This window comes from Cricetulus griseus, chromosome 7 (genome assembly GCF_003668045.3).
Source record: "Cricetulus griseus strain 17A/GY chromosome 7, alternate assembly CriGri-PICRH-1.0, whole genome shotgun sequence".
Lineage (NCBI taxonomy): Eukaryota > Metazoa > Chordata > Mammalia > Rodentia > Cricetidae > Cricetulus > Cricetulus griseus.
Window position 1 is genome coordinate 27,144,981 of NC_048600.1, and position 24,590 is coordinate 27,169,570.

Sequence of the window (24,590 nt, forward strand, 5' to 3'; positions counted from 1 at the left end):
AAGTAACAAAGATGGATGGATGGATAGATAATAGATGGATATTGGACAGATAGATAGACAGACACATGTGGCAGTCTGTGCCTCAACTTTTGGTGTGAGACATCAACTTTTGACTGATGCCAATTTCTCTCCACCCACGGTGATGTCTGCAGAAACACTGCTCAGCATCTGCACTGTCCCTGTACTAACTATAGCTCTCTGCTTGGTCCATCAGCAGTCAGTCTCAGGCTGGTAGGATGTGGCCTTTCTCAGGACATTCCCTGTGGAATTTTCTACTTCACATGGCCTCCGTTTCTCACCAGCAATGAAGCTAATGGTAACAGTCACACCCTGGCAGCAGCATCCCACAGCTGGGACTAAGTTGGTGACCGGTGGGAGCAACCTTGGGTAAAAACACTTCAGACTCACTGTTTTTACTGAAGCTCTGCAGAGTTTTCTGTTGCTGCTGTCTTTATTTTTCATAGATAAATAGTATTTCTCAATGTACTGCTCACTTTGGTCAATTTCTCAAGATCCATGTACTTGGGGATTTTTGGACACTGTTGTCCAATGCTTGTTTTTGAAAGAAAGGACCTGTGACCTGCCTAGCTGTTGTTTTCACCAAAGACTGACAAAGTATCATAGCACAGAAGACTTCTAACACGGGAGATCCAGCCCAGACCCAGGCCTCATGATCTGCCTGTCATATAAGGCTGTGGAAAAGCTACAATGTTTTAGCCTTAACGTCACTGTATTATATACTAAGTTGTCTTTATTAAGTTGCCACAAGCATTACTAGAGTCAGAAACCACTGGTATGCATTCCACAGAAGTCTCTTAAGCTACAAACAGTGCCATCACCACAGAGGCCACAAAGTCCTAGCACAATAATTCCTTCTGTGGAAAATGGAAGAAAACACTTAACATTAATATTTAGCATACTTAAAACCATCTGATGAAGAACAAAGGGGAAGTAAGCTTTGCACACTCAATGGTAACAAAAATACATAACTGAAGGGCAGAAGCATTTCCACTGGAAAGTAGGTGTAGAGAAAGATACAGGAGGCCAGGTGGGTGGTCCACACCTGTAATCTCAGCACTCAGCAGGTGAGGAGGAGGGATGGTGAGTTCAAGGCCATCAGGTGAGGCAGTGAGACCCTGTCTCAGGAAGGAAAACCAACTAACACAAGCAGACTTGAACTGGTGCCTTCTGGTACAAGCAATGACTTTCTTCTCTCCAGCGAAGTCATGCCATGTGCAAGCAGTGACAGACAGACCCACATCTTTTTCAGAGTGGTCACATGAGCAAATTTAAAAACAGAATACATCTACTCTTCATTGTTTTACAGCTATGGAAACTAGACTTTGGGCATGCTAGAAAACTGCAGACTCAAATACTACACCAGAGACCATACAAAGAATGCGCTGTTGCCTTGTTAGTCACTGCAAAGCACAGAAGCACACAACTTACCTCTACAGCAAAGATGCCTTTGTCACGACCATACACTTTCATCTCTTCTGGAAAAAGCTGAAAAGCATTTACGTACGGGATACGGTCCTCTTCTACAAACCTGCAAGTCACAGAAAGAATTCTTGATGAGAGCTGTGCATCAGCTCTGGGTAACTTTCTGAAAATCTCCCCCTTTCCAAGGGAAGGCAGAACTAGCTCAGTGGATTCTATCTGAGGCATATTTTAAAGAGAAAGCTGCCATCCCCAACATCCCTGTAGGAGAGCAGTCAGATGACTGTCTGCAGAGTGTCTAACTCTACCCAATATGCTAAGTGTGTCTGAGAGGTGTTCATCTGCCCACTCACACCAGGCTCCCAGAGCACTCCTCCACATCTGGCTGCCATCACATGACCAGATCCTGCTCATCCCTTCTTCAGGAAGCTCTTCCTTGGTCCCTGTTTCCTTGTCCCCCTCTGTCCTCAGGACCTAGCCCAGTGCACGCTAGCTGATGGAAAAACTATTAAGGCTTCCATCCCAGTGCCTGGTATACAGTGGGAGGCCAAGCATTTTGAGTCAAATGTTGAGTCTGAAGAAAACTCCAGAGTTTAAAAATGGACTAAAACATTTATTTATATTTCATCCATCAAGTCAAATAAAGTTGTGGGGTACATTATGGTCAGCACTATGGGGAAATAGCAGTGAACCAAACAGGTAAAATTTCTGTTCCCGCAGAGCTTGTGTCCTAATGAGAAGAGGAGCAGCCAGTCAATAAACCTACAGTAAGAAACAAAGCAGAGAGAGAGAGAGAGAGAGAGAGAGAGAGAGAGAGAGAGAGAGAGAGCTAACTAACGGTATGTAAATTTCAAAACAAAGCATCAAGGGAAATAAGACCCAGTTGGGAAGAAGCTCCCAGAATGCATTCCCTTGAAGAGTGCTGACCTAAGCTTAATTTCAAAAAGAAAATGTGATGATTCCTTTTGGTGTACTGAAACATAGGAATTAATATTTAAGATACAAATGGATGAAAACCTCTCCCAGGTGGGTTTTCAATAGTTGTTTTAGTTTATAAACAGTATCTATGCATAGTAAATTATAATATTGGCTTGGTATTATTATATACACAATATAATACATATCACTTTAAAGCCACCTAGACTTCCAAATGTTTATATGTGCATTATTTACTTTTTGATATATATCTACACACATATTTATGTGATATATATGATATATACATATAATATGCAAATATATAATGAACATGAGAACACATGCTAGCAGTGTGCCCAGTGCTAGAAGTGAGAGAGGAACAGGGATGACGAGCTGCCCCACCCACCCTACCAGCTCAGCAGACAGGAGACACATGACACAAGGGCCAGCAGAGAAGCATGCTGAGTACAGCAGGAGGAGAGGCAGGAAAGAGAGGAATCTGGGGAGCAGACAGTCTTGAGGCATGTGGGGTCTCACCATCTACAGTACTGTTCGTAGCTTCTTCTCTCAAAGTCTGCTTACTTTTGAATTTGAAATGTCTTTTAGAAACCTGTTTTCCCAATGGATGGCAGCTCCATCAAAATTCAAACACACTATTTCCCTTCATGGGGATTAATGGCTAGCTATCCGGATCAATCCAGAAGTTGTTGACAAAGGAACTGGCACCAAATGAAAGCATCTTGCAAGCCTCTCCTGTCCAGCGGAGCGGAGTGCTTCAGCAGGGACTCCTGGAAACACTCCCTGCTCATAATGTTACTGCAGTTTTTAGATCTTTGGTTTGAGACACATTGGAATTTAACAAGCTGTGCAGACCATTAAAGCTGTGCCACATCAGAGCTGTGTGCACTGGGCACCAGTCCTGTCCCATTGGTCTTTTCCATTTCCCTCATACCGGCTTTACCCAAGCCGTGAGCTCTTGCCTAAAGCATAGTAAGAGACCACTTGCCTCCTGCTTGCCTTTCCCTTCACAGGCTACCATTTCCACACAGCTGTCCCAGTGGCCCTTTATTAACACAGCTCAGAGGGTCTCTGGCTGCAGTCTCCTCTCTGCCCACTACAGCACTTAAGCACAAAGTCCTAATGGGCACAGGGCTATTTTTGAGGTGATAAAATATGTCCTGAAAGTGTATAAAAGTGATGGCTGCATATTTTTGTGGATATACTGAAAACCATTGAATTGCATTTTACTGTTTTGTTTTCTTATGTGAGATGGTCTCACTATGTAGCTCTGGAGGGCCTGGAAAACACTTCACTTTTCTGTTTGCCTCTATCTCCTGAGTACAGAGGGTTAACGGCTTGCATCACCATGCCTCGAGTAAATTGTGTATCTTTTTAAAGATTTATTTATTTGTTTTATACATATGAGTGTTTCCATGTACATCTGTATATATAATACATGTGTGCCTGGTGCCCATGGAGGCCAGACAAGGGCATTGGATCCCCTGGAACTGGACTTACAGACAAACTGCCATAGGCATGCTGGGAACTGAAGTCAGGCCCTCTGAAAGAGCAGGAACTGCTTTTAATCACTGATCCACCTCTCCAGCCATTAGGAATTGCATATTTTTAATGGTTGGGAATTTTGTTATATGTAAATTATACCTCAATTTTTAAAAATTATGGGTGATGAGAGGAGAACTGGAGGTGAAAACAACTAAAATTTATTATATACACATATGAAAGTGTCAGAGAAAATTTTTAAAGGGGGGGGAAATTCCCAGCATGTTAGTTATGATCCCAGCATGATTACAAAGACATACCTCTGTCCTATTCACTTCTCAGTCCCTCCTTCCTTTATCAATGTTCTGGTGGAAGCTTCACCCCAGCCCCTGGTATCCATATACCCAAAGAGTCTGGGATGTTCTGGTGGAAACTTCACCCAAGCCCCCTCCCCCGTCTCTCTCCAAACCCTGCTGCATCTCAGAAAGCCTGCCAAATGATGACCTCTCCTAGAGATGCTCAAGACCACTCCCACAGGGTATTTAAACTGCCTCCCAGAAAACAGATGTGCGGTTTTCTGGTCTCTCTTTCTCGTTTCCTCTCTGGGGGGCTGGAAGGCCATCTGGGAGCATTGTATCCATTAAATGTGGGCTTTTTCTAAGTCTGTTTGATTTGGTCTGATTTGGATTGCTGTATCAGCGGAGAGGTTTAACAGGTGTAGAAACTTTTCAATCAGTTCTCTCCCTCCAGGCCCACTATTCACTCTCTGCTCCTGAGTAGAGCCTGGGTGCTAACAGCCCTCTCCTCTGGATGCTGGGATCCTCACAGGTTGGCAAATGCAGCTCAGACCCCTCTCTAGCAGTCTACAGCAGCTGTCCATGAGGCTCTTCCACAGCATCCAAGTTCAGCCTCTAGTCTGCACCTGCCTGGCAGATCATTCTCCCCTTTATTCATGTCCATCTGTCTCCCTCTCTTGTCTTCAACCTCATCAGAGAAGGGGTTTGACACTCATCCTTCCTTCCCAACTGCATCTCAACGATCTAAATTCCAGACCATTGTACGAGTATAGCAGATAGTCAACAAATATCTGTACAATAGATGCTGGCTGCTGACACTTCCCATGGTTAGAGCCAGCAGGAGGGGTCTCTATAGTAATGTGAAGGGAGGAACTAATCCCAAGGCCTATGGATGCTGCTGCTCTGAAGACAAATAAGAACAATAGCTTACAAATGTTAAGATCATTAGGGTCCGGAGTGGTGGCACATACCTTCAGTTGCAGCACTGGAGGCAGAGGAAGCGGATCTCTCTGTTAGAGGACAGCCTGGTCTACAGAGTGAACAACTCTGTCTCAAGAAAAGAAAAGAGAAAGTGAGAGGAAAGACATCCATGCATTCTGGTCGAGCTAACCACGCATGTCTCCCTACAGACCAATGTTCTTTAGCTTTGCAAAGTTTAGCAAGAGGCTCTCAGACTGGAAGACCCTGAAGAATCTCCTGCAGGGCAGCTTAACAGAGATAAGCAGGCCCTAGCCCGGAGTTTGATTCCTGCTGGAGCTGCAGGTCAAGAGGTGACAAGCTGAGGATCTGTCTTAGAACTCTTTCTGGGTTTGCTTTTCCAGCAAATTGCAAGGAACAATGGTGATAGCCCCTTTGCCCACTGCCCCAAGCAATGAGGAAGCTCTGTCCCCAACTTGTACACCCCAAGGAGCAGAGTGACAGCCCTCCAGCTAACTAGATTCAATCTCCTCATAGGCATTTTAGAATTCCCCTCTGTGGGGGAGGAGAGTCAGAGCCAAGGAGGGTGAGCAAGGGAGGGACTGGAGACAGGGACTGTGGCTTCCATGCACACAGTGTTTCTCCTAAGAACCGCAGGTATTTTCTTGTCATTTGTTGAATTTCTGGAGGGTTCTGCTGCCCACTTACAGATTGCTCTGGGACCGCTGGCCCCCTGACCCACCTCTGAAGTCACCATTACGTTTTCATGATCAGGGATCATTTTGAAAGACCCTCTGGTCATCAGCAGGAAGATGGAGAGGAATGACAAGACTGAAGAGCTCAGTTGGGAAATCAGCAAGCACCAGGTGAGGTGAGGCACGGGGGAAGAATGGATTGCAGGGTTTTGGAAGTACAAGTGATATAATGACTGTGTATTTAGAGTGAGGAGAGAGTCCAGGAGAAGCCCTAGGCTTCCTGAGAGAACACCAGGGTCGTAGCATGTGCTAGGAACACTGGAAAAGAGTAGGGTCCAAGAGGCAGATGGTGAGGCACTTTTTAGTCATACAGACTTAACCAACCATAAAGACATCAGGTAGTCATGTCCAGTGGGCAGCTACACAGATGAATGAATATATGGGTTGGGCCCTCACTAGACAAGCCTGGGCAGTAATACAGAATCGGGAGTCTTCGGCACATAGATAATAATTAGAGTCTTGGGAGAAGATGATGTCATCTAGTGAGGGTGCAAAGCAAGGCAATATTCAACTCAGAATCACAAGTGGTTTTCATACCCGAGAAAAGCTTGGTTATTTGGTTAATGTGCCAAGTCAAAGGCACTATCATCATTAACTAGAAGCATTCTTTTTTGTTTTTGTTTTTGTTTTTGTTTTTGTTTTTCAAGACAGGGTTTCTCTGTGTAGCTTTGGAGCCTATCCTGGCACTCACTCTGGAGACCAGGCTGATAGAAGCATTCTATTTAATAAAAGGGCCAAGTGCCAATAATGATGATGATGACAAGGATGAGGGTGATAGGGAAAACTAAATAATCACAATTAGCCAGGGCTCTACTGACTTGCTCTAACTGCCAATGGCCAATGTGGCTAGAACCCTAAGATGCCATTATTAGTATAGCCCATTTTACCTAGAGGGAAGCAGAAACAGACATTTACTGACTTGCTCAACGTCATGTGAGGACGAATTGGCAGAGCCAGAAGTCTGGCTTCAAACTTGTGCCCTTGTAAGCATTCCATGTACTGATTAAATTCAATGTTATTATTCACAACACATATAAGGGAAGGGAGAAATGAACATATTAATGATTGTGGTCTGCCTAGTAAGTGACTGATTCTTATACACTCAGCTCATTAGTTATAAAACCCTGTACAACAGAGCTGGCTTTATCTCAGGCATTTACTTCTTTAGGCCAGTCTTTCTGTCTAAAATTCTCTAGATTACCTTGAAATATGTAAAAGCCTACTACTGCATTACAAGGTCTTTCTATAGTTTTGATATCAACTTTTCCTAATACACAGACTGCCTATATTTTAGTTTTTATAGCCACAATACATGGTTTTATATAACTGCTAAAGGCCATTTTGCTAGTAAAAGATCCCTGTTCATCTTTTCTTAGAAAAATACTTAAGATGTCTATACAACACTATTAATGTCAACTTTCTCTTCAAAGTACTTTATTCACATGAGATAATTAACTTTCTAATATCTCACGTGAACAGAACACTACCATTTCCACTGCATCAGTAAAGACTTGAATTATTAGACTTAAAGTCGATTAACTTCAAGAATGAGAACCCAAGCTCCATGCAGTGGGGTTAAGGGTCACTGTCAGTCTGACTGAATTTGAACTGGTCTAGGTTACACATCTACCTCAGGCATGTCTGGGGAAAAGTTCCCAGAGAGGTTTAACTAAAGGAAAATCCACTTTGTATGCAGGTGGCACTGCCCCACCCCCATGGACTAGGCCCTGAACCCAATACAGAAGAGAAATGGAATAAAGATAGTCACATCCCTTCCTCTACTCAGTGATCTGACATGAGCCCACTACCAGCACGGAGGACTGTATCCCCTTCCACCACAAGCCAGCACCAGTCTTCCCTCTCCTAAGTTTGTTGCTTTTGTCAGTTCTCTTTCACAAGGAGAAAAGTAACCCACACACTTCCCGAAGTCCGAGGTCTGTCCTGTAAAGTCAGGAATATCCAGAGGCTGCTCCTAAGTTCCCACAGATAACCATGAACAAATGATCAGGAAGTCAGCTCAGCTCACCTCAAAAGATCTGAAAGGGTAATTGTCTCTCTCTGCCAGAGCAAAGACAGGTAGCAGAGAGCAAGGGTCCTGGGCACAGTCATCTTCAGGACACCCTTCTCCTTCCACTCCGAGTATTCCACTCCATCCACAGATCCGGAACAGACATCTGCTGCTTCTTTAGGAACAAAGTAAGACTTTAAAAACCGAGTAACAAAACACGGGGCATTCAAGACAGATCATAACTGATTCACTTTGGATAAGCAATCTAGCAGTGAAAGTCCATGAAGGCTTTAGAAGGGAACCAGGCTAACAGGCATTTAGGGTTATCTATGGGAGCAGGGTGGAGTGAAATTCTGAAGAGATGTAAATTTGTAAATAGCCAACACAAACTGTTTTTAAAATAAAAGGATGAACAATTACAAAGAACACTGAAAGTATGTTAAGTCCTTGGTGTGATGTCCTCAGAGAGGCCTCTCCGGGAGCCCCTGAAGGAGGCAGTACCTTCTCCTACCCTCCACCCGCCAGGTTCCTCAAGTGGACACTGTCCATTCTACAAATAGGGATGGATCTCACTCTGAGCCACTCCCCTGGGTCTGGGGAAATGAGAGTGAATGATGCCTCCCCTCTCCTATAAATAAACAAACATCACAATGCACACAGGAAAGTGCTACTCAGGAAAATGGCAGTGCAGGGGCATCCAAAGGTAGGAGGGGCAAGTGGATGGCCAGAAAGACCTCCCTAAGAAGGTGGTATCTGAGCACAAACCTGATGAATTCTACCTTGAAGGAAAATCCCAACAGGCCAACAGCAGCAAAAAGGTGTGTATGTGTGTGTGTTAGTGTGGGTGGGTATGTGTGGATGTGTGTGTGCCTGTGTGCACGTGTGGGAGGGTTACAAATGACAAAAAGTAGCAGACTACAGTACAGACAGTGGAACTACACTGTGTGGAGCTTCAGGATCAGGGTCTTTACTTTGGATTACATTCTACATAAGGACAGAAGTTTATGGAGAGCTCTAACATGAGAGCAACATGTCCTTGCTCTTTGACTGGAACTACTATCCGGTCCACAGCAGAGATGAAATTACAGGAGGGCTGGGATGGGAAGAGGAGGTCTCTCTTTCAGGACAGAAGGACAAGAGCTTGGCTAGGAGCACTTGTTCTGCAGACGATGAAAAGTGGTCAGGTTTGAGGCAGATTTTGAAGGCAGAGTCAAGGGGCTTAGCAATGGCTGGTATAAGATATAAGAAAAACACAAGCATGATCCTAGGTTCTGGCTTATGCAACAAGAATGAAGACATTTGCCAAGACAAAGGAGATGGCAAAGGGGACAGTTTGCCAAAGAAATCAAGATGTCACACTGATCAGGTGTGGTGACACAAATCTATGTTTGTAATATTGTCAAGGTTGAGGCAGGAAGGTTGTGAGTCAGAGGCCAAGCTAGGCAGCATAGTGAGCTACTGTTTTAAAAGCACACACAGAGCTTCAGTGATGAGGATGAGGTCTTTCCAGGTACACGGATGAACAGCAGGTAAGCAGTTAACTAAGGAATCTACTGGCTGGAGAAGTGCGATTAGCTGTCTTCCCCTTTTGGGGATCAAATTTCTGATTTGGAACAGTAGTTCCAGAGTTAGCATTGTGGAGCCAGCAAGCTAGCTCAGCAGGCTAAGGTGTTTGCCACCAACTCTGGAGGTTCAAGTTCCAGGATGCACATGGTGGAAGGAGAGACTCTGACTCCTGAAAGTTGTCCTCTGAGCTCCATATGTGTGTTGGACACACACATGCACAGTCACACATACACTCATTCTCACACACATTCACACTCACACTGTCACACATACACTCACATTCTCACACACATACTGTGTCACACTGTCACACTTTCTTTTTTTTCTTTCTTTTTTATTTGAATTACAAACAAGATTGTTTTACATGACAATCCCAGTTCCCTTCTCCCTCCCTTTCTCCCCTACCACCCCCCAACTAAAACCCTACCTATCACATATCCTTTCTTCTAATCTACACCTGACTCAACCTTTCTGCTCCCTCATGACCTCTGCATCCTTCCTCTTCTTCCCTTCTCATTCTCATAGCTCCCTCCCCCCTCTTCCCATGCTCTCAATTTGCTCAGGGGATGGTGACCCTTTCCCCTTCTCTAGGGGACAATGTTTGTCTCTTTTAGGGTCTTCCTTGTTTATTAGTATCTCTGGCAGTGTGGACTGTAGGCTGGTAATCCTTTACTCTATGTCTAAAATCCGCATATGAGACACACTTTCATACACACACACACACACACACACACACACACACACACACACACACACACACACTCGGCCTGGTGGTCACTGTGACCTGACTGATTCACTAGACTGAGTGACTCCAGCTATGTAAATTCTGTGTGGAGATGAAATGTGGAGCTGTGGTTGATTTTACTACATTTATTTTTCACTTTCATATTGTGCATGCATGCTTTGGGGGAGGACCCATGCTAGTGTGCACGTGGAGGTCACAGAACAACTTGGGGGGGGGGTCAGTTCTCTCCTTCTACCATGTGGTTTCCTGGGATCCAACTCAGGTCATTAGGCCTGGCAGCAGTCTCCTGCCTCTAGCTCCCAAGTGCTGGGAGTATAGGCATTGCATCACACCACACCTGGCAGGACTCTGTTATTCTTAGGATGAAATGCAGGCTTTAAGATTCTATACATCAAAGCTGGGCGTTGGTGGCACACGCCTTTAATCCCAGCACTCGGGAGGCAGAGGCAGGTGGATCTCTGTGAGTTCAAGACCAGCATGGTCTACAAGAGCTAGTTCCAGGACAGCCTCCAAAGCTACAGAGAAACCCTGTCTCGAAAAAACCAAAAAAAAAAAAAAAAAAAAAAAAAAAAAAAAAAAAAAAAAAAGATTCTATACATTAAGCCAGCAGCCAGAGTTAGCCATTAGCTCTCTAACCTGAGTTAGAGACCTGGGACCCACACTGTGGAAGAGAGAACACTCCCATGAGCTGCCCTCTGACTGTCACACGAATACTCTGTATACATACACAGAAAACACATAAATGCTTCTCTGATGGGCTCACCCCTTACCTGACTTTGGGGATGCTTTGACAAGTGGGAAAGGCTTTGGAATCTGGGGGTCAGACTGGAACTCTGCTCCACTTTCAAGGGTGGTGTCACTTAGCAGCTCAAGTTCACTGGCACAGTCTGAACTCTGGAGATTATCTCCCAATACCTGTCCATAAAATAACAGACAGAAATGACTGCTAGAGTTTAAAAGTTAGCTTCTATTATAGGCCTTCCTGAGGGAACTGTTCCCCAACAGTACCTGGTAATGCTTCCTTGAGAGGACTGCAAACAAGGGTGAGTGGGGAGACTGTCTGCTAGCACACACACACACACACACACACACACACACACACACACACACACACACACACACACACACACACCCAGGTCTTCTGCTTCCAGAAGTACCTCTCTTGTCAAGTGAAGGGAATGACATATGCAGGGGCGTGGGGATGTGGCTCAGTTAATAGACTGTTTGCTGGGCATACACAGAGCCCTTGGCTTGGCCCTTTGCACATAAACAGGGCACCACAGCCTATGACTGTCAGTCTAGCATTTGGGAGGTGGAGGCAAGTAAAGGTCGTCCTTGACTACACAGCAAGGCTGGCTTATGATAATGATGTTTTATCACAACAACAGAAGCCCTAACTAAGACTTGGTTAGAAGCTGTAGTGCAGAGGTAGAATGCTTGCCTACCTTGCAGGAAAACCTGGATTCAATCCCCACACACAAACTACGCATGGTAATGGATGCTGTAATCTTAGCACAAAAGAGGTATAGACAGGAGGATTAGAAGTTCAAGGTCATCCTCAGCTACATAATGAATGAGTCTGAGGCCAGCAGGGACCGCCTGAGACTTTGTGTCTAAGTCGGGGAAGAGTGTGTCTTACAAACAACAACGCATCAGATTTGATGATTATAACGCCCAGGGACAGTTTTACATTCTGATCTTTTCAACGGCAGACCATGTCTCACTATATACATGACATTTCCTCTTGGATGCCTAACGGCCACCTCAAACTTCACATGTCCCAAACCCAACTCCTGATCATCCATTTAAGGTGGCTCTTTCTTTCTAGCTGCTTAGCCTGAGAACCTCATAGTCATCCTAGACTCCTGTCTCCCTAAGCCACCTCTAGTCCATCAGAAAATCCTCTTGGCTCTATCACCAAAGTTCATCTCAAGTCCTATTCGACATCCCCTGTGCACTGCTGGGCCCCAGCCTGATGCTACTCGCCAAATGTGAGTGAAGTTTAGCATTTCTTCCCTTCTACACCTTATGCTAATCTACCCCACTTCCCAGAGCTCGTTCATCTCCCTGCAAAGTCAGTCCTCCCTGGCCATTTTGGCTAACTAACACTTTCCCCGATGCTCCACAATACAATTGTTTGCTTGTTTTAGAAGTTTCCAATTTATCCATAGCTCAAAAGTTATAGGGCAGGATTCAGATGCAGGCCTCTCCAATTCTTGGAACAGTAGCATCCAGAGCTCCAAGATACACTTGCAGACTTACTGAAAAGCCTACATTTCTGAGGGTGGAACCCATGGGCTCAAACTGCTGAGCAAGTTCTGTCTGTAAGCTATATCCCAAACCTGTTTCTAATTTAAAATGCAATTTTCTCTCCCTTTCAACAAAGGGTATTGCTGTACTCGTGAGACAGAAATCATATAATTTACCCATGAGCTTCTAATTTCACTTGTTATTTATTCACCAGGATTTAGTGTGATACTGTCACCCAGGGGTTCACTCATACTGACAAAACTTTTGTCTGTTAAAGTTTTCAATTAGCCTAAAGAGATTAAAGTGTCACAGAGAACCCTTGGTTCTCATTCCTATTTTCTCCATACCAGGCAACATCATAGAACACAAAGACAACCACAAACAAAACACCAAGTGTGAGATTTGAAGGCCAGGTTCTCACCACGTTGAGTAATTCTCCCCCCGCCCCCTTTATAAAGAGCCACCATAAAACCATATAGCATCTTTTATTTTTCTTGACAAGCTTGTGGCTCACATATCCAGACAGGCTAGTGTTCCATAACTTTATGATCACAAAATGTTTCCTTTTTCCAGTTAATCCAAATTACCTTTGAGGAGCTGGTTAAAGTTCATCATCTCGTATTTAAGAGGGTCAACTCCAGGTCATTTCCCTAACTTGTGTCTTGCATGACTTAACTACTCTAACCTCAGCCCCGGGACTAGTTGCTAAGCACGGAGGATGTGTGTGAGGCTCAGAGGCGCCTCCTTTGCTCACCTCTGTAACTTATTCCTTTCATCTTGACCAGGGATTCTCACTCCTGGATCACTGACCTTTGTATACAGACCTATGTGGACCTGACCAAACAAGGAAGTGCTCGGCTACGCTCCCAAGTTTCTACCAAACGTGAGTCACGTGGACTTAGACTCTCATCTTAGCCCTGTGGTTGGTACACTCACCATTCTCTGCAGACTGTGCTCTATTCCAAGCAAAAGGTACCACAGCACACTTCTGAAGCAATTCAGAACAAGCTGCTCACAGACAGAGCAGCTCTAATAGGCCGCCTGACTGACTTTCCTTCACTTCAAAGTGTCTGAGATGAGATTATAAGGGGACTAGGTATGGAAATGCCGGGTGAAGTAGGCAGGAATGTCATGTTAAGGGAATGACACAGTCAGGATAGGGAACGTGGCTCAGTTAGTAGACTGTTTGCCAGACATATACAAAGCCCTTGGTTTGGTTCTCTATGCGTAATTGTCTCTCAATCTAGCACTTCATGGGTGGAGGCAAGTCAAGGGTGTCCTTGACTACACAGCAAGCAAGCCTGGCCTGGGATACATGAGACCCTATCTCAAAATAAAATAAAGTAAGCTGGGTAGTGGCACACTCCTTTAATCACAGCACTTGGTTGGCAGAGGCAGGGGATTTCTGTGAGTTTAAGGCCAGCCAGAGATAAATAATAAGGTCCCATCTCAAAAAACAGTAATAATAATAATAATAATAGGAATAACATGTGTAAAAAATTCAAGCAACAAACAAGACAAACAACCCCCACAAACTAAATAGCCACATGACAGGAGTCCCTCGAGAGCCTCCACTCTTCTAGTCTAGGGGTAGAGCTCAGAGTCACGGAGCTTTCCTAACTTGTAAATTTGACCCCAACACGGCAAACAAGGAAGAAATTCCTTAAAGTTCTCCAAGTGAGCTGGGTGTGATGGCTGTAATCCTAGCACTTGAAAAGCTGAAGCAGGAGGATTACCAGAATCCAAGGCTAGCCTGGGCTATGGAGTGGAATCCTGACTCAAAAAAAAACCAAAAACAACAACAAAAACTTTAAAAAGGAAGATGAAGCCAGGCGGTGGTAGTGTACACCTTTAATCCCACACTCAGAAGGCAGAGGCAGAAGAATATCTGTAAGTTTGAGGCCAACCTAGTCTACAAAGTGAGTTGTAGGAGTCCTCCAAAGAGAAACCCTGACTCAAAAAGAAGATAAAATAAAATAAGGGCTGGAGAGATGGCTCAGCAGTTAAGAGCATTTGCTGCTCTTCCAGAGGTTCTAAGCTCAATTCCCAGCAACCACATGGTGGCTCACAACCATCTCTAATGAGATCTGATACCCTCTAATGGCATGCAGGTATACATGCATACAGAACATTACATACATAGCAAATAAATCTTTAAAAAAAAAAAGGAAGATGAGTTATAATTGCTTTTATGTTACAACTAGTTTACTAAGAAAGCCACAGTTCATTATAAGGTCTGGATTGTTCTGGATTGCACCAGAGCCCCTTCCCTGACAATCCATAAACAAGCACCACTGTCAGACTCAAGCAGCCACAAACAGCACCTTCATCTCTGTCACACAAGGCAGATTTTGCTCCTGTTCATCAGGCTCCATGGCTCACCTTGGCTTTCCGTCCTCTTGTACGAACTGGGTTTTTACAATAGGCCTGCTTGCTCTTCTGAAGGTAGCGCTTCCAAAGATTGTGCAAAACTTCATTCTGCGGTGGGAGGGAAACAAGTGGTGAATCTCTATGATGGCATGACACAGGCACAGCTATACCACATGTGCTCATCCTTCACAGATCACCTGCTTCTCTTTACCGGGCACATGGGAAACACTGAATCAACAAATGCTTCGCTTTGCTTTTCAGTGCTGGAGATTAAAGACAGACCTCAAGATACTCCTATAATCTTGGAGTTAGGAGATGGAATAGGCATTAAAGATAACCATGGAGCCTGTCCTTTTACAATCAGGATCACAGAACGAAAACAAGTTACACAGGCCGACACTTCTACTCAGGGGCAGAGCCCGGCTCTTCCTGCTGACTCTTCCTCAGGTCCACTCAAACCTCCCCCTTCCAACAATGAGGAGCTAACTTCTAGACATTCATGACTTACCTTTAGCTCTGCACCTACTCCCAGGGTCTTCAGGGCTTCTGCCTGGTGGTATAGTATGCACTGAAAACCTTCACACACATACCAATCCCAGCCTTTTTCTAAAGAACAAATAACAAGCTTTAGATACACATATTTCTAATTTACTAATTTATAATGCAATTTCTGTTTACACATGCCAAAAGACTATTTTTATATCTCAAATAGTCTTTCTCTTTCTTCCTTTTCCTTCTTCCTTTCCTTCCCTCCTTCCTTTCTTTCTCTATTTCTTTCTTTGTGTGTGTGTGTGTGTGTACGTACACTTTGTTTTATTCTAAATTATCTATCTGTCTGTCTGTCTGTCTGTCTGTCTGTCTATCTATCTATCTATCTATCTTGCCTGTGTGTATGTCTGTGAGGGTGTCAAACCCCCTGGAACTGGAGTTACAGGCAGTTGTGAGCTGCCATATAGGTGCTGGGAACCGAACCCATGTCCTTTGGAAGAGCAGTTAAAGCTCTGAACTGTTGAGCCATCTCTCCAGTCTGTTTTTGTTTTGTTTTGTATTGTTTTGAAATATGGTCCTACTGTGTGAGTCTGCCCAGCCTGGAACTTGCTATGCAGACCAGGCGGGCTTCAAACTTGTATCCGTCTCCCCGCCTCTGTCTCTTCCTCCTAAGTGCCGGGAGCATAGGCATCCACTACCATGTCCAGCTGTGAAAAGTTTCTATCTTTATATTCTTTTTTCCAATATGATATATTTGCATCAATTTCCAAATTGATATATTTGTATTTAACAAAACTAGCATTTTCTTAACATATTGTATTTTCAATTATCTATCACACTTTAACTACTTATATATATGAGTTACAATTAATCAAGTTTTACTCTGATAAAATTGAATAAAAATCAATCAGGTTTTAGCCTATAAAAAGCCATTACCAGGCTGGTTCAGCAATGAAGAACCCTGACTGCTCTCAAAGAAGATCTGGGTTTGGTTTCCAGCACCTAAATAGTGGGTCACAACCATCTGTAACTCCAATACTGGGGGGTCCAACACGGACTCTGGCCTTTAAGGGTACCTGCACACACAAGATACACAGATATACATGCAGACAAACACCTACATCATATACATGAAATAAAATAATCTTTTTTTTTTTTTTTTTTTTTTTTTTTGGTTTTTTGAGACAGGGTTTCTCTGTGTAGCTTTGGAGCCTATCCTGGCACTCACTCTGGAGACCAGGCTGGTCTTGAACTCACAGAGATCCGCCTGCCTCTGCCTCCCAAGTGCTAGGATTAAAGGCTTGCGCCACTAACACCCAGCTGAAATAATCTTTTTCTTTTTTTTTTTTTTTTGCTTTTTCAAGACAGGGTTTCTGTGTAGCTTTGGAGCCTATCCTGACACTCACTCTGGAGACCAGGCTGGCCTCGAACTCACAGAGATCCTCCTGCCTCAGCCTCCCCGGTGCTGGGATTAAAGGCATGTGTCACCAACGCCCGGCTAAAGTCATTTTTAATATGTTAGCATTTTAGCATTCCCTCTATTATTCACCTAAGAATATCAATGTATGTCATGTATGTCTGTACCTATGTTGACATATATGCACACACACATTTATTTGTATGTATACCTTCACAGCTACCTCTTGTAGAACTGTTTACTGTCATTAGGTCAGTGGTTTCCAACTTGAGAACCTCGCGAGTCACAAAAATGCACAACCCCAGCTGGATGTGTCCAGATCTTTCTCCATGATGGCTCCCTGTAAGCATTCACTGGACTCACATCTACACTCCAGCCACTTTAGGGAAAAGTAATCTTTCATATCTTAAAAAGGTATGTTCAAAATTCAATGTGAGAAATGGTGCTTTGAAAGTTGAATATGGTGTTTAACTTGTCTAATCTGACAAGCCCACAGCTGAGCCATTTCAGAAAATGACGTCATAGTCAACAGCACAGATCTGCACAGTAGGACAGCAGGCATGGTCACTACCTTTTGCACACCAGCTGCCCCACCAGAAGAGTGGCTCACCGACAACATATTCTCCAATGCATTTGATTCTAATTTTATCATCAGCCCTAACTTTAACTCTAGTTTGGATTTTCTGCTTAAAATGCTGGCACTTTATCTGGAATGAATTTAAAATTCCATTCTGAACCCTCACGTCCTGAAGGAGAGTGAGGAGAGCCTTGAAGGGCCAGGGTGCTCACCATGCTTGCTTCTCTTTCTCAGCCCCCTGCTGATGGAGTTGATCTTGGTATTAGTAATGACAGCAGTGCTTACAACTTCCTCAGATCGCTGCAGGGAACAAAACAGACAGTGAGGAAGAGAGCTTTATATACATTCCCAGCATGCTCTGGCAAGTGTCTGGAAAACAGAGTGACTAGGCTGGCGATGGTGAAACCATACTACACTAGTTAATCTTTATGCTGCTTTTTCATTTAAAATGTTTTGGTTTCTAAAAGAGCCAACACACAGTAACCAAATAAATACACCTTTACTTTAAACGATGTAATTATATTTTAATTAAACATGAATTTAAAAAGTTGGGCATGGTGGTGCATGCCTTTAACCCAACACTCAGAGGCAGATGCAGGTGGATCTTTGTGAGTTTGTGGCCATCCTGGTCTATGCCAGATAGGGTTATAAAGTAAGTGCCTGTCTGAAAAAAATAAATAGAATAAAAGTGCTACTTTTTCTTTTCTGACTTGTGTGTGTGTGTGTGTGTGTGTGTACTACTTTTTATTTTTAGTAAAACAATTTTAGAATGGTAATGATTAGTAATATTTATAACAAACTCATCAATGCCAACTGTTATCAAGGGTAATTATCTCAGACTGGTTTTCTTACAACTAAAAGCAAAACACTGAGTCTTATTTCTAGAGAAAAGTAAAAAGGTTTTAAATAATAAATGGCATTACTGTATTTTTCTAAATGAGGATGAAGCTTATCTTTTTGGTGGATGCAGGGATGTGTTTCCAGATAGCCTGGAAAAGCCTCAAATTTGTGATTACCTTGCCCTTCAAGTATTTGGAATCCCAGGCAATACCACACCAGCAGAATGAGTCTCATTGGGGATAGAAAAACCACCAGCAGAGGATGTAACCCAGTTGGTAAAATGCCTGCTTAACATGCCCAAACCCTAGGTTCAATACCCAGAAGCCAGCCTGGGCTACATGAGACCTTGTCTCAAACAAACAGAATAACACACACCTCTAACAATAGGATTTCTGGACTGCAGTCTCCTTAATTTTAAAAGCAATATGATTTACTAAGTTGGCTATAGTGAGAAGGTAAGACGTGCCAAAAAAAAAAAAAAAACCCACTAAAACAGTTACTGAGAAGACAGGTAAAACTAAGTACAAGGTGGGAGGGGCTTTATACTTGAGCTATGTAGGACATAAACAACAAAATAACATAGAGCAGGCTAAACATCCCCATGAAGCTGTGATCAGCTAAGTGAATGGTTAGATTGTGGAGTGTTTACATAACTAATAGAAATCCACAAAATTTAGATTAACAGAGTAAAAATCATCAAGACAAAGGACTCAGTGGTACTCAAAAGTCTCCCTTTTCCTTCCCATACACAGAAAAACAAAAGACTGAATGGAAGCTGCTGAATGTATACTGAGAATATTAGTAATTTTTCTTTCATTTGCATAGTTTTCCATTTCCTACAATGAACATGCATTGACCTTATAAAATTATTACATTCACACAATTTGAGCCCATACTCTTATTAAATACTTAAGAACTTGCAAAAAAAATATATGGTGTCTAAACTGGCCAGATTAAGGACATTGCATTCTTTGTCCTGACTAAAACAAACTAGGAAAAAAAAAAAGCTTTCTACCCAGAATGCTTTGCTGAAATTGTCCAGAGTGCCAAGAGCTCAAAGAATCAGGCACAGCAAAAGCAAGAAGCACAAAGTCAGGCGAGATGTAGGCCAGCTTCACCTGCCCCAGGCATACTGACACTGGTCATTTTCTTCACCCACTGAATTTCAACACCTCACACTACACAACTCCAGGAAGCATCAGCTGTATACTAATTGTGTTGAATATGCCTGGATTAGTGTAAAGCCAAAAGTAACAACTGAAATTGTACAACACAGTGGTTTGCCTATTGTGTGGAGGGAAGACTCTGAGGTTCATGGCCTTTTACAAAGACATGTAGGGACCAGGGATGTAATTAGTATGACACATGCCTGGGTTAGATCATCCCCCTACACAGCAGAAAAAAGAAATGTCAACCACCTTCCAGAATTGTACATTACTCCTTTGGGTTGAGAATCTTAAATATGAAACTAGGCAGTAATATTATATTCTTTCAAACTAAAAATGATGGTAGTAGATTTAAACAGATAGAACCAAGAAGCATCAAAGACAGAAATAAAAGAAGCCATTAGTTACGGCTGTTCAATTCCTATAAAAATACTGACCTGACTCCATTCACAAATGGAGACTTTTCCATTATGACACTCCATGCCATCACTATGTTTACATTTGAACTACACTACCAAATTAACAGTGACTAAACCACCAGAGCCTCAATGGACATCAAAGCAAAGGACAAAGTGCACAGACTTCAAGTGCCCAATCTGACGTATTTGTGCATATGAGTATTTATGCATCTTGGCAAGACATGTCTCCATGAGACCAGCACCATGATCAAGGAGATTAGCACTCAATCATTCCACGGTGTTTTTTTCAGTTAAGTATATATCTTGTTAATATCCTGTCTGACTAACAGGGACACAAGCAAGCATCTGAGCAGTAGACTGAAGAAGCCATGTCAAGGAAACATACCAGTGTGGGACTAGAGAGAAGGCTCAGGGCTAAGAGCAAACGCAGGTCTTGCAGAGACCTTGGGTTTCCACACCTATGTCAGGCAGCTAGCAACCATTCCAAACCAAGCTCCCTCTTCTGGATGCCACAGGTACCTGCACTCACGTGTGTGTGTGTGTGTGTGTGTGTGTGTGTGTGTGTGTGTGTGTGTGTGTGTGTGTGTGTGTGTGTGTGTGTGTGTGTGTGTGTGTGTGTGTGTGTGTGTGTGTGTGTGTGTCACACACACCTTCTTATAAAAGAAAAGCATTGCATAAGCTATGCTTCTAAAGGGATTTGTTTGTTTCACATCTTTTGTCCAGATCTTCAGTTGTCTGAGGTGGAAAGGTAAATCAGTCCCCTCCACACTCTTTTGGGGCACAGCTTTTCCTTGGCTCCACCTCTTTGTGAACAAGTGGTGAAGGCAGTAGCTGTTCCTTCCTGGCTCTGCACTTCCAGCAAATCCTTTCCTATGGAGAAGGCTTGTTTAGTTGGTCCAGCAGCAGGCCCACACTTTGGTTACTCTGTTAACATATCAGAAAGCTATGTTTATCAGAATAAGACCTAGAACTTCCAGTTTGAAGATGGCCTCATTTACTAAGGTGCAGAGTAACAATCTCCAGTTTAAGAAACAGGTGTGATGGGGTAAAAAGAACCCTGGAGTTAGGAGACTTAGGTTCAAGTCCCACCTCAAATCTTGGCACTCCTGTGACATTAGCTAACTAACTGGACTAGTGCCAGGTGTGGTGGCAAATGCCTTTAGTCCCAGCTCTTTTGGGTCTCTGAGTTGGAGCCTAGCCTGGTCTACAGAGTAAGACTCTGTCTTAAAAAAATAAAAACAAAACAAAAAAAAACAACAAAACCTACTAGCAACTCATGAGCTCTTGTCTAGATATAACATTGTATCTCACAGGTTGTTGTGATGTAGAAATTACATAATGGGTGAGAAGGTACTTAATACTTTGTAAAGGAACCACACAAAGATAAGTGATAATGAAGCATGTTTCCAATGTTACCAGCAGTCCCTTATACTCCACCTTCCAAATCTCAATGCTAGTTCAACACATTAAAGACTTTTTGAAGAGTAATGTAAATATTTCCATATACATACAGTCTAAAAGAAACATTCACTTATAAATGTTGCTCAACATTTTTTTTTTAATTTTTTGAGGCAGGGTTTATCTGCATAACTCTGGCTATCCTGGAACTCGCTCTGTAGACCAGGCTGGCCTCAAACTCAGAGATCTATCTGCCTCTGCCTCTGGAGTGCTGAGATTAAGGGTGTGCACCACCACTGCCCAGGGGCTCAATATAATTTTAAAAGTTCATCTTCAATCTAATCTGAAGTTCTTAATCCAAGACTGTGCTCTTGAAGACTGTTACTATTCTTAGAATTTGGCCATTGAATGAGTGATGAAAATAGATTCATTTTTAGGAACCAGGCCACACACTAGGCTGAAACTGCAATTTTAAAAGCATCAGTAAATCCATGAATGGAGTGTTACTTACATCTGTGACATTGTGGCAGGAAGTACAATAGTATTTGCCTTCATCAGTAAGGCCCCAGGAGACAGCAGCACATTGTGAACAGCGTTCTGTGAATGATTTCTGTAGAAGGCAGAATAACTGTTACTGTGAGGCTGATACACTTCATCTTAAACCTCATGATTCTGGGTTCTACCTCCAGCCTTCCTGGCAATTTCATCCCCAAAGTTTAAAAAAATCATAGAGAATTAAAAATAAATCAGACTATCATAAATAAGGAGTTCAGTCTCCTTAGTAGTATGAAACACAGTAACGATTCCACAAAACTACTGAAATATGCAGACTGAGAACCAAGAAGGAAAGGTGGACAAGACTAAACTGGAAACAAAGACACAAGTAAAACTCCTTGGAAGTGCTGAGGGAGAAAAAGATGACCCCGTGTATGGATAGGCAAAACAAAAATACAGAGACTAGAAACACCATCGGCATTTCCTTTAAGACACTGAAATTGTACCAAGAAGCAGATGTTTAAAGTTTTAATTTATTCATCCAGCAATATAAGGGGTATCAACCTTATGAGTACTAGACCTGTAACTGGGAGCTGGGGGTTCTACATTATGCAAAAGGAGTATGAGATTCACCCGTGGCCTATGTGGACACATCATAGTGAGCTGTAATTTCAGTTTCATCAATTTATTTTCTTGACTTTAAATCATCCATCACTCAATATTTATTAGTATTTATTGAGAGTCTGCTGTGAGACCCTCTACGATTATTTTTGCCAGTTCGAGTGCACACTCACGAGGGTATGTATGTACACACAGAATTGGATCTTAATTCTTTGGTGTTTGACTTATGGGTCTGTTGACTTATGGGTCAGTTACTGAATACACCTATCGAGTACATCTTGGCCACTTTTATGATAAGGTATAGGAACATTCTATGGGTAGGTCTGTGTCAGCTTGCCACAACCTAAAGGCCTTTGAGGAGAGAACCCCTACTGAGAAGATGCCACCATAAGATTGTGTTGCAGGCAGGCCTGTAAAGCCCTTTCTTAATTAGTGATCAGTGGGGAGGCCCAGCCATTGTGGGTGATGTCACCCCTGGGCTGGTGGTCCTGGATTCTATAAGAAAGCAACCTGAAGAAGCCATGGGGAGCAAACCAGTAAACAGCACTCCTCCATGGCGTCTGAGTCAGTTCCTGCCCTGTTCGAGTTTCTGGCCCAACTTACACATCCATGAACAGTTGCATGGATATGTAAGCCAAGTAAACCCTCCGCCCCCGCCCCCCGGCCCAAACTTGATTTTTCTTTCATGGTGTTTCATGCAATAGAAACCCTAACTAAGACAGCAGATCCCAGACCTCAGCAGGGGTCTGGGATCGATACTCCAGAGAAACTGACAAGGATTTCTTGAAGGCATCCCAAGTCCCAGGTCCTGGCCTTCCTCACTCGCCCCAGCATCAAAGGGAGCATTGCTGGGTGATCCCCTCCAGAGAAGATGAGCCATGGGAGTGTCCATCCCACAACGCCACAGCTTCATCCTCCTCCTGGCCCACAACCCACTTGCAAACACTCCACCCACCCGCACCCTCCCGGGGTGGCGGCGAAGCCTGGTTCTGGGCCGCGTGGCCGCCGCCCCATCGCTCCGCCCCCTCTGCGGGTCACCGCCCCCAGCCGACGCCTCCTCCCCGCGCTGCTCCTCCTCTGTCTGCCTCCCCTCGGCTCTTTCAGGTAGGGAACGGAGTCCGACCTCCGTGCGGGCCTCTAGGTCCTTACCGCCTCCTCCAGATCCATCGCTGCTCGGCCGCCACCACCGTTACCCAGACAGCGGGAGCGGCTTCCGGGAGAGGTGGGAGAGCGCTCCGGCTGGAAACTCCGCCCCCGCCTTTGCGTTCCGCTGGTCTTCTCTTCTGCCCCTCGTTCTCTCCCCTGCTCAGGCTGCAAGCCGGCCGGGCGGGACTGAGGCCTGGCTCGAGGAGGTTTCTTTCTTTCTCTCTTTCTCTTTCTCTTTCTCTTTCTCTTTCTCTCTTTCTCTCTCTCTCTCTCTCTCTCTCTCTCTCTCTCTCTCTCTCTCTCTCTCTCTCTCTCTCTCTCTCCCTTCCTTCCTTCCTTCCTTTTTTTTTGTTTTTTGTTTTTTGTTTTTTGTTTTTTGTTTTTTGTTTTTGGTAGGGTATGTGTCGATACAGGGTTTCTCAGTGTGTCCCTGGCTGTCCCGGAACTCGCTGTGTAGACCAGGCTTGCATCGAACTCGAAGAAATCCTCCTGCCTCTGGCTGCTGAGTGCTGGGATTACAAAATGAAAAAAAAAAAAAAAAAGTCTCAATGTTTGAAGTAGAGAAATACAGATCTGGCTTTCTACTTGGATTGTTTTTTTTCCTTCCCCAGATCCTAGGAACCAAAGCCTGTGCGTGGTTGTCAACTTCTTCACACACCGAGCAACATCCCCAGCTCTTAACACCTAGATAGCAAATCATGAATTAATATTTTTCTTGGGCCTCCACTTCCCCTGTGTACAAATTGTATAATTACTGTGAATATAATTAAATCTTATATAATACCAAACTCCACATTTAACAGCAATCCAAGCACCATCATAGTTTGTAACAGGAAAGACTTGTGACAGCTGGTGAGAGGGGTGGTATTTACCTTTTTCTATAACATTCTGTACTTCCAGAATTATACCTCCCACCTTTTCTTTCTTGGGGACTCTGTAATTGTATCTTTTATGTTAAGAAATAAAACAATAACTTAGCTCCTTTGCTTAAAAAAAAGTCTTATATAATAAAGTCTGGATCAATTTAGTTCTTGTTCCTTGGTTGAACACACTAATCCCTTGCTGCATTCCTTAAACCAAAATTGCTTTATGTTTTGGAGATTTACCTATGAACAAAATAAGTCTCCACCTTCATGAAGATTATATTTGTTCTTTTTTAATTATTGTTTTTTTCTGGACAGGGTTTCTCTGTGTAGCCCTGGCTATCCAGGAACTCTTAGAGATCCGACTGCCTCTGCCTCCCAAGTTCTGGGATT

General features: G+C 43.5%; 1 protein-coding gene and 1 long non-coding RNA gene across 5 annotated transcripts in view; one reads left to right on the top strand and one right to left on the bottom strand.

Moving 5' to 3' along the window:
- Nucleotides 1-23,490, bottom strand: part of Taf1b (TATA-box binding protein associated factor, RNA polymerase I subunit B) — a 62,221-nt gene extending 38,731 nt beyond the window's left edge. For 2 of the 3 annotated variants that reach the window (XM_027424690.2, XM_027424689.2), the window contains exons 1-8: nucleotides 22,963-23,121; nucleotides 21,584-21,682; nucleotides 17,462-17,549; nucleotides 15,275-15,372; nucleotides 14,779-14,874; nucleotides 10,917-11,061; nucleotides 7,854-8,010; nucleotides 1,450-1,549 (exon numbers count right to left, since the gene is read on the bottom strand). In XM_027424690.2, coding sequence (XP_027280491.1) covers nucleotides 1,450-1,549; nucleotides 7,854-8,010; nucleotides 10,917-11,061; nucleotides 14,779-14,874; nucleotides 15,275-15,372; nucleotides 17,462-17,549; nucleotides 21,584-21,682; nucleotides 22,963-23,034 — 855 coding nt within the window. In that variant the 5' untranslated portion in view covers nucleotides 23,035-23,121. Of the gene's footprint in view, nucleotides 1-1,449; nucleotides 1,550-7,853; nucleotides 8,011-10,916; nucleotides 11,062-14,778; nucleotides 14,875-15,274; nucleotides 15,373-17,461; nucleotides 17,550-21,583; nucleotides 21,683-22,962; nucleotides 23,122-23,337 lie in introns of those variants that run through there. The other variant, XM_027424691.2, reaches the window with a different exon arrangement.
- LOC118239155 lies at nucleotides 23,160-24,313 on the top strand. Of its 2 annotated transcripts, none has more exons than XR_004770777.1 (2): nucleotides 23,160-23,292; nucleotides 23,946-24,313. It is a non-coding gene; the product is annotated as an uncharacterized LOC118239155 (long non-coding RNA). The 2 variants fall into 2 exon arrangements; XR_004770778.1 differs by having other exon boundaries at nucleotides 23,281-23,410.
- The last annotated feature ends 277 nt before the right edge of the window (nucleotides 24,314-24,590 follow it).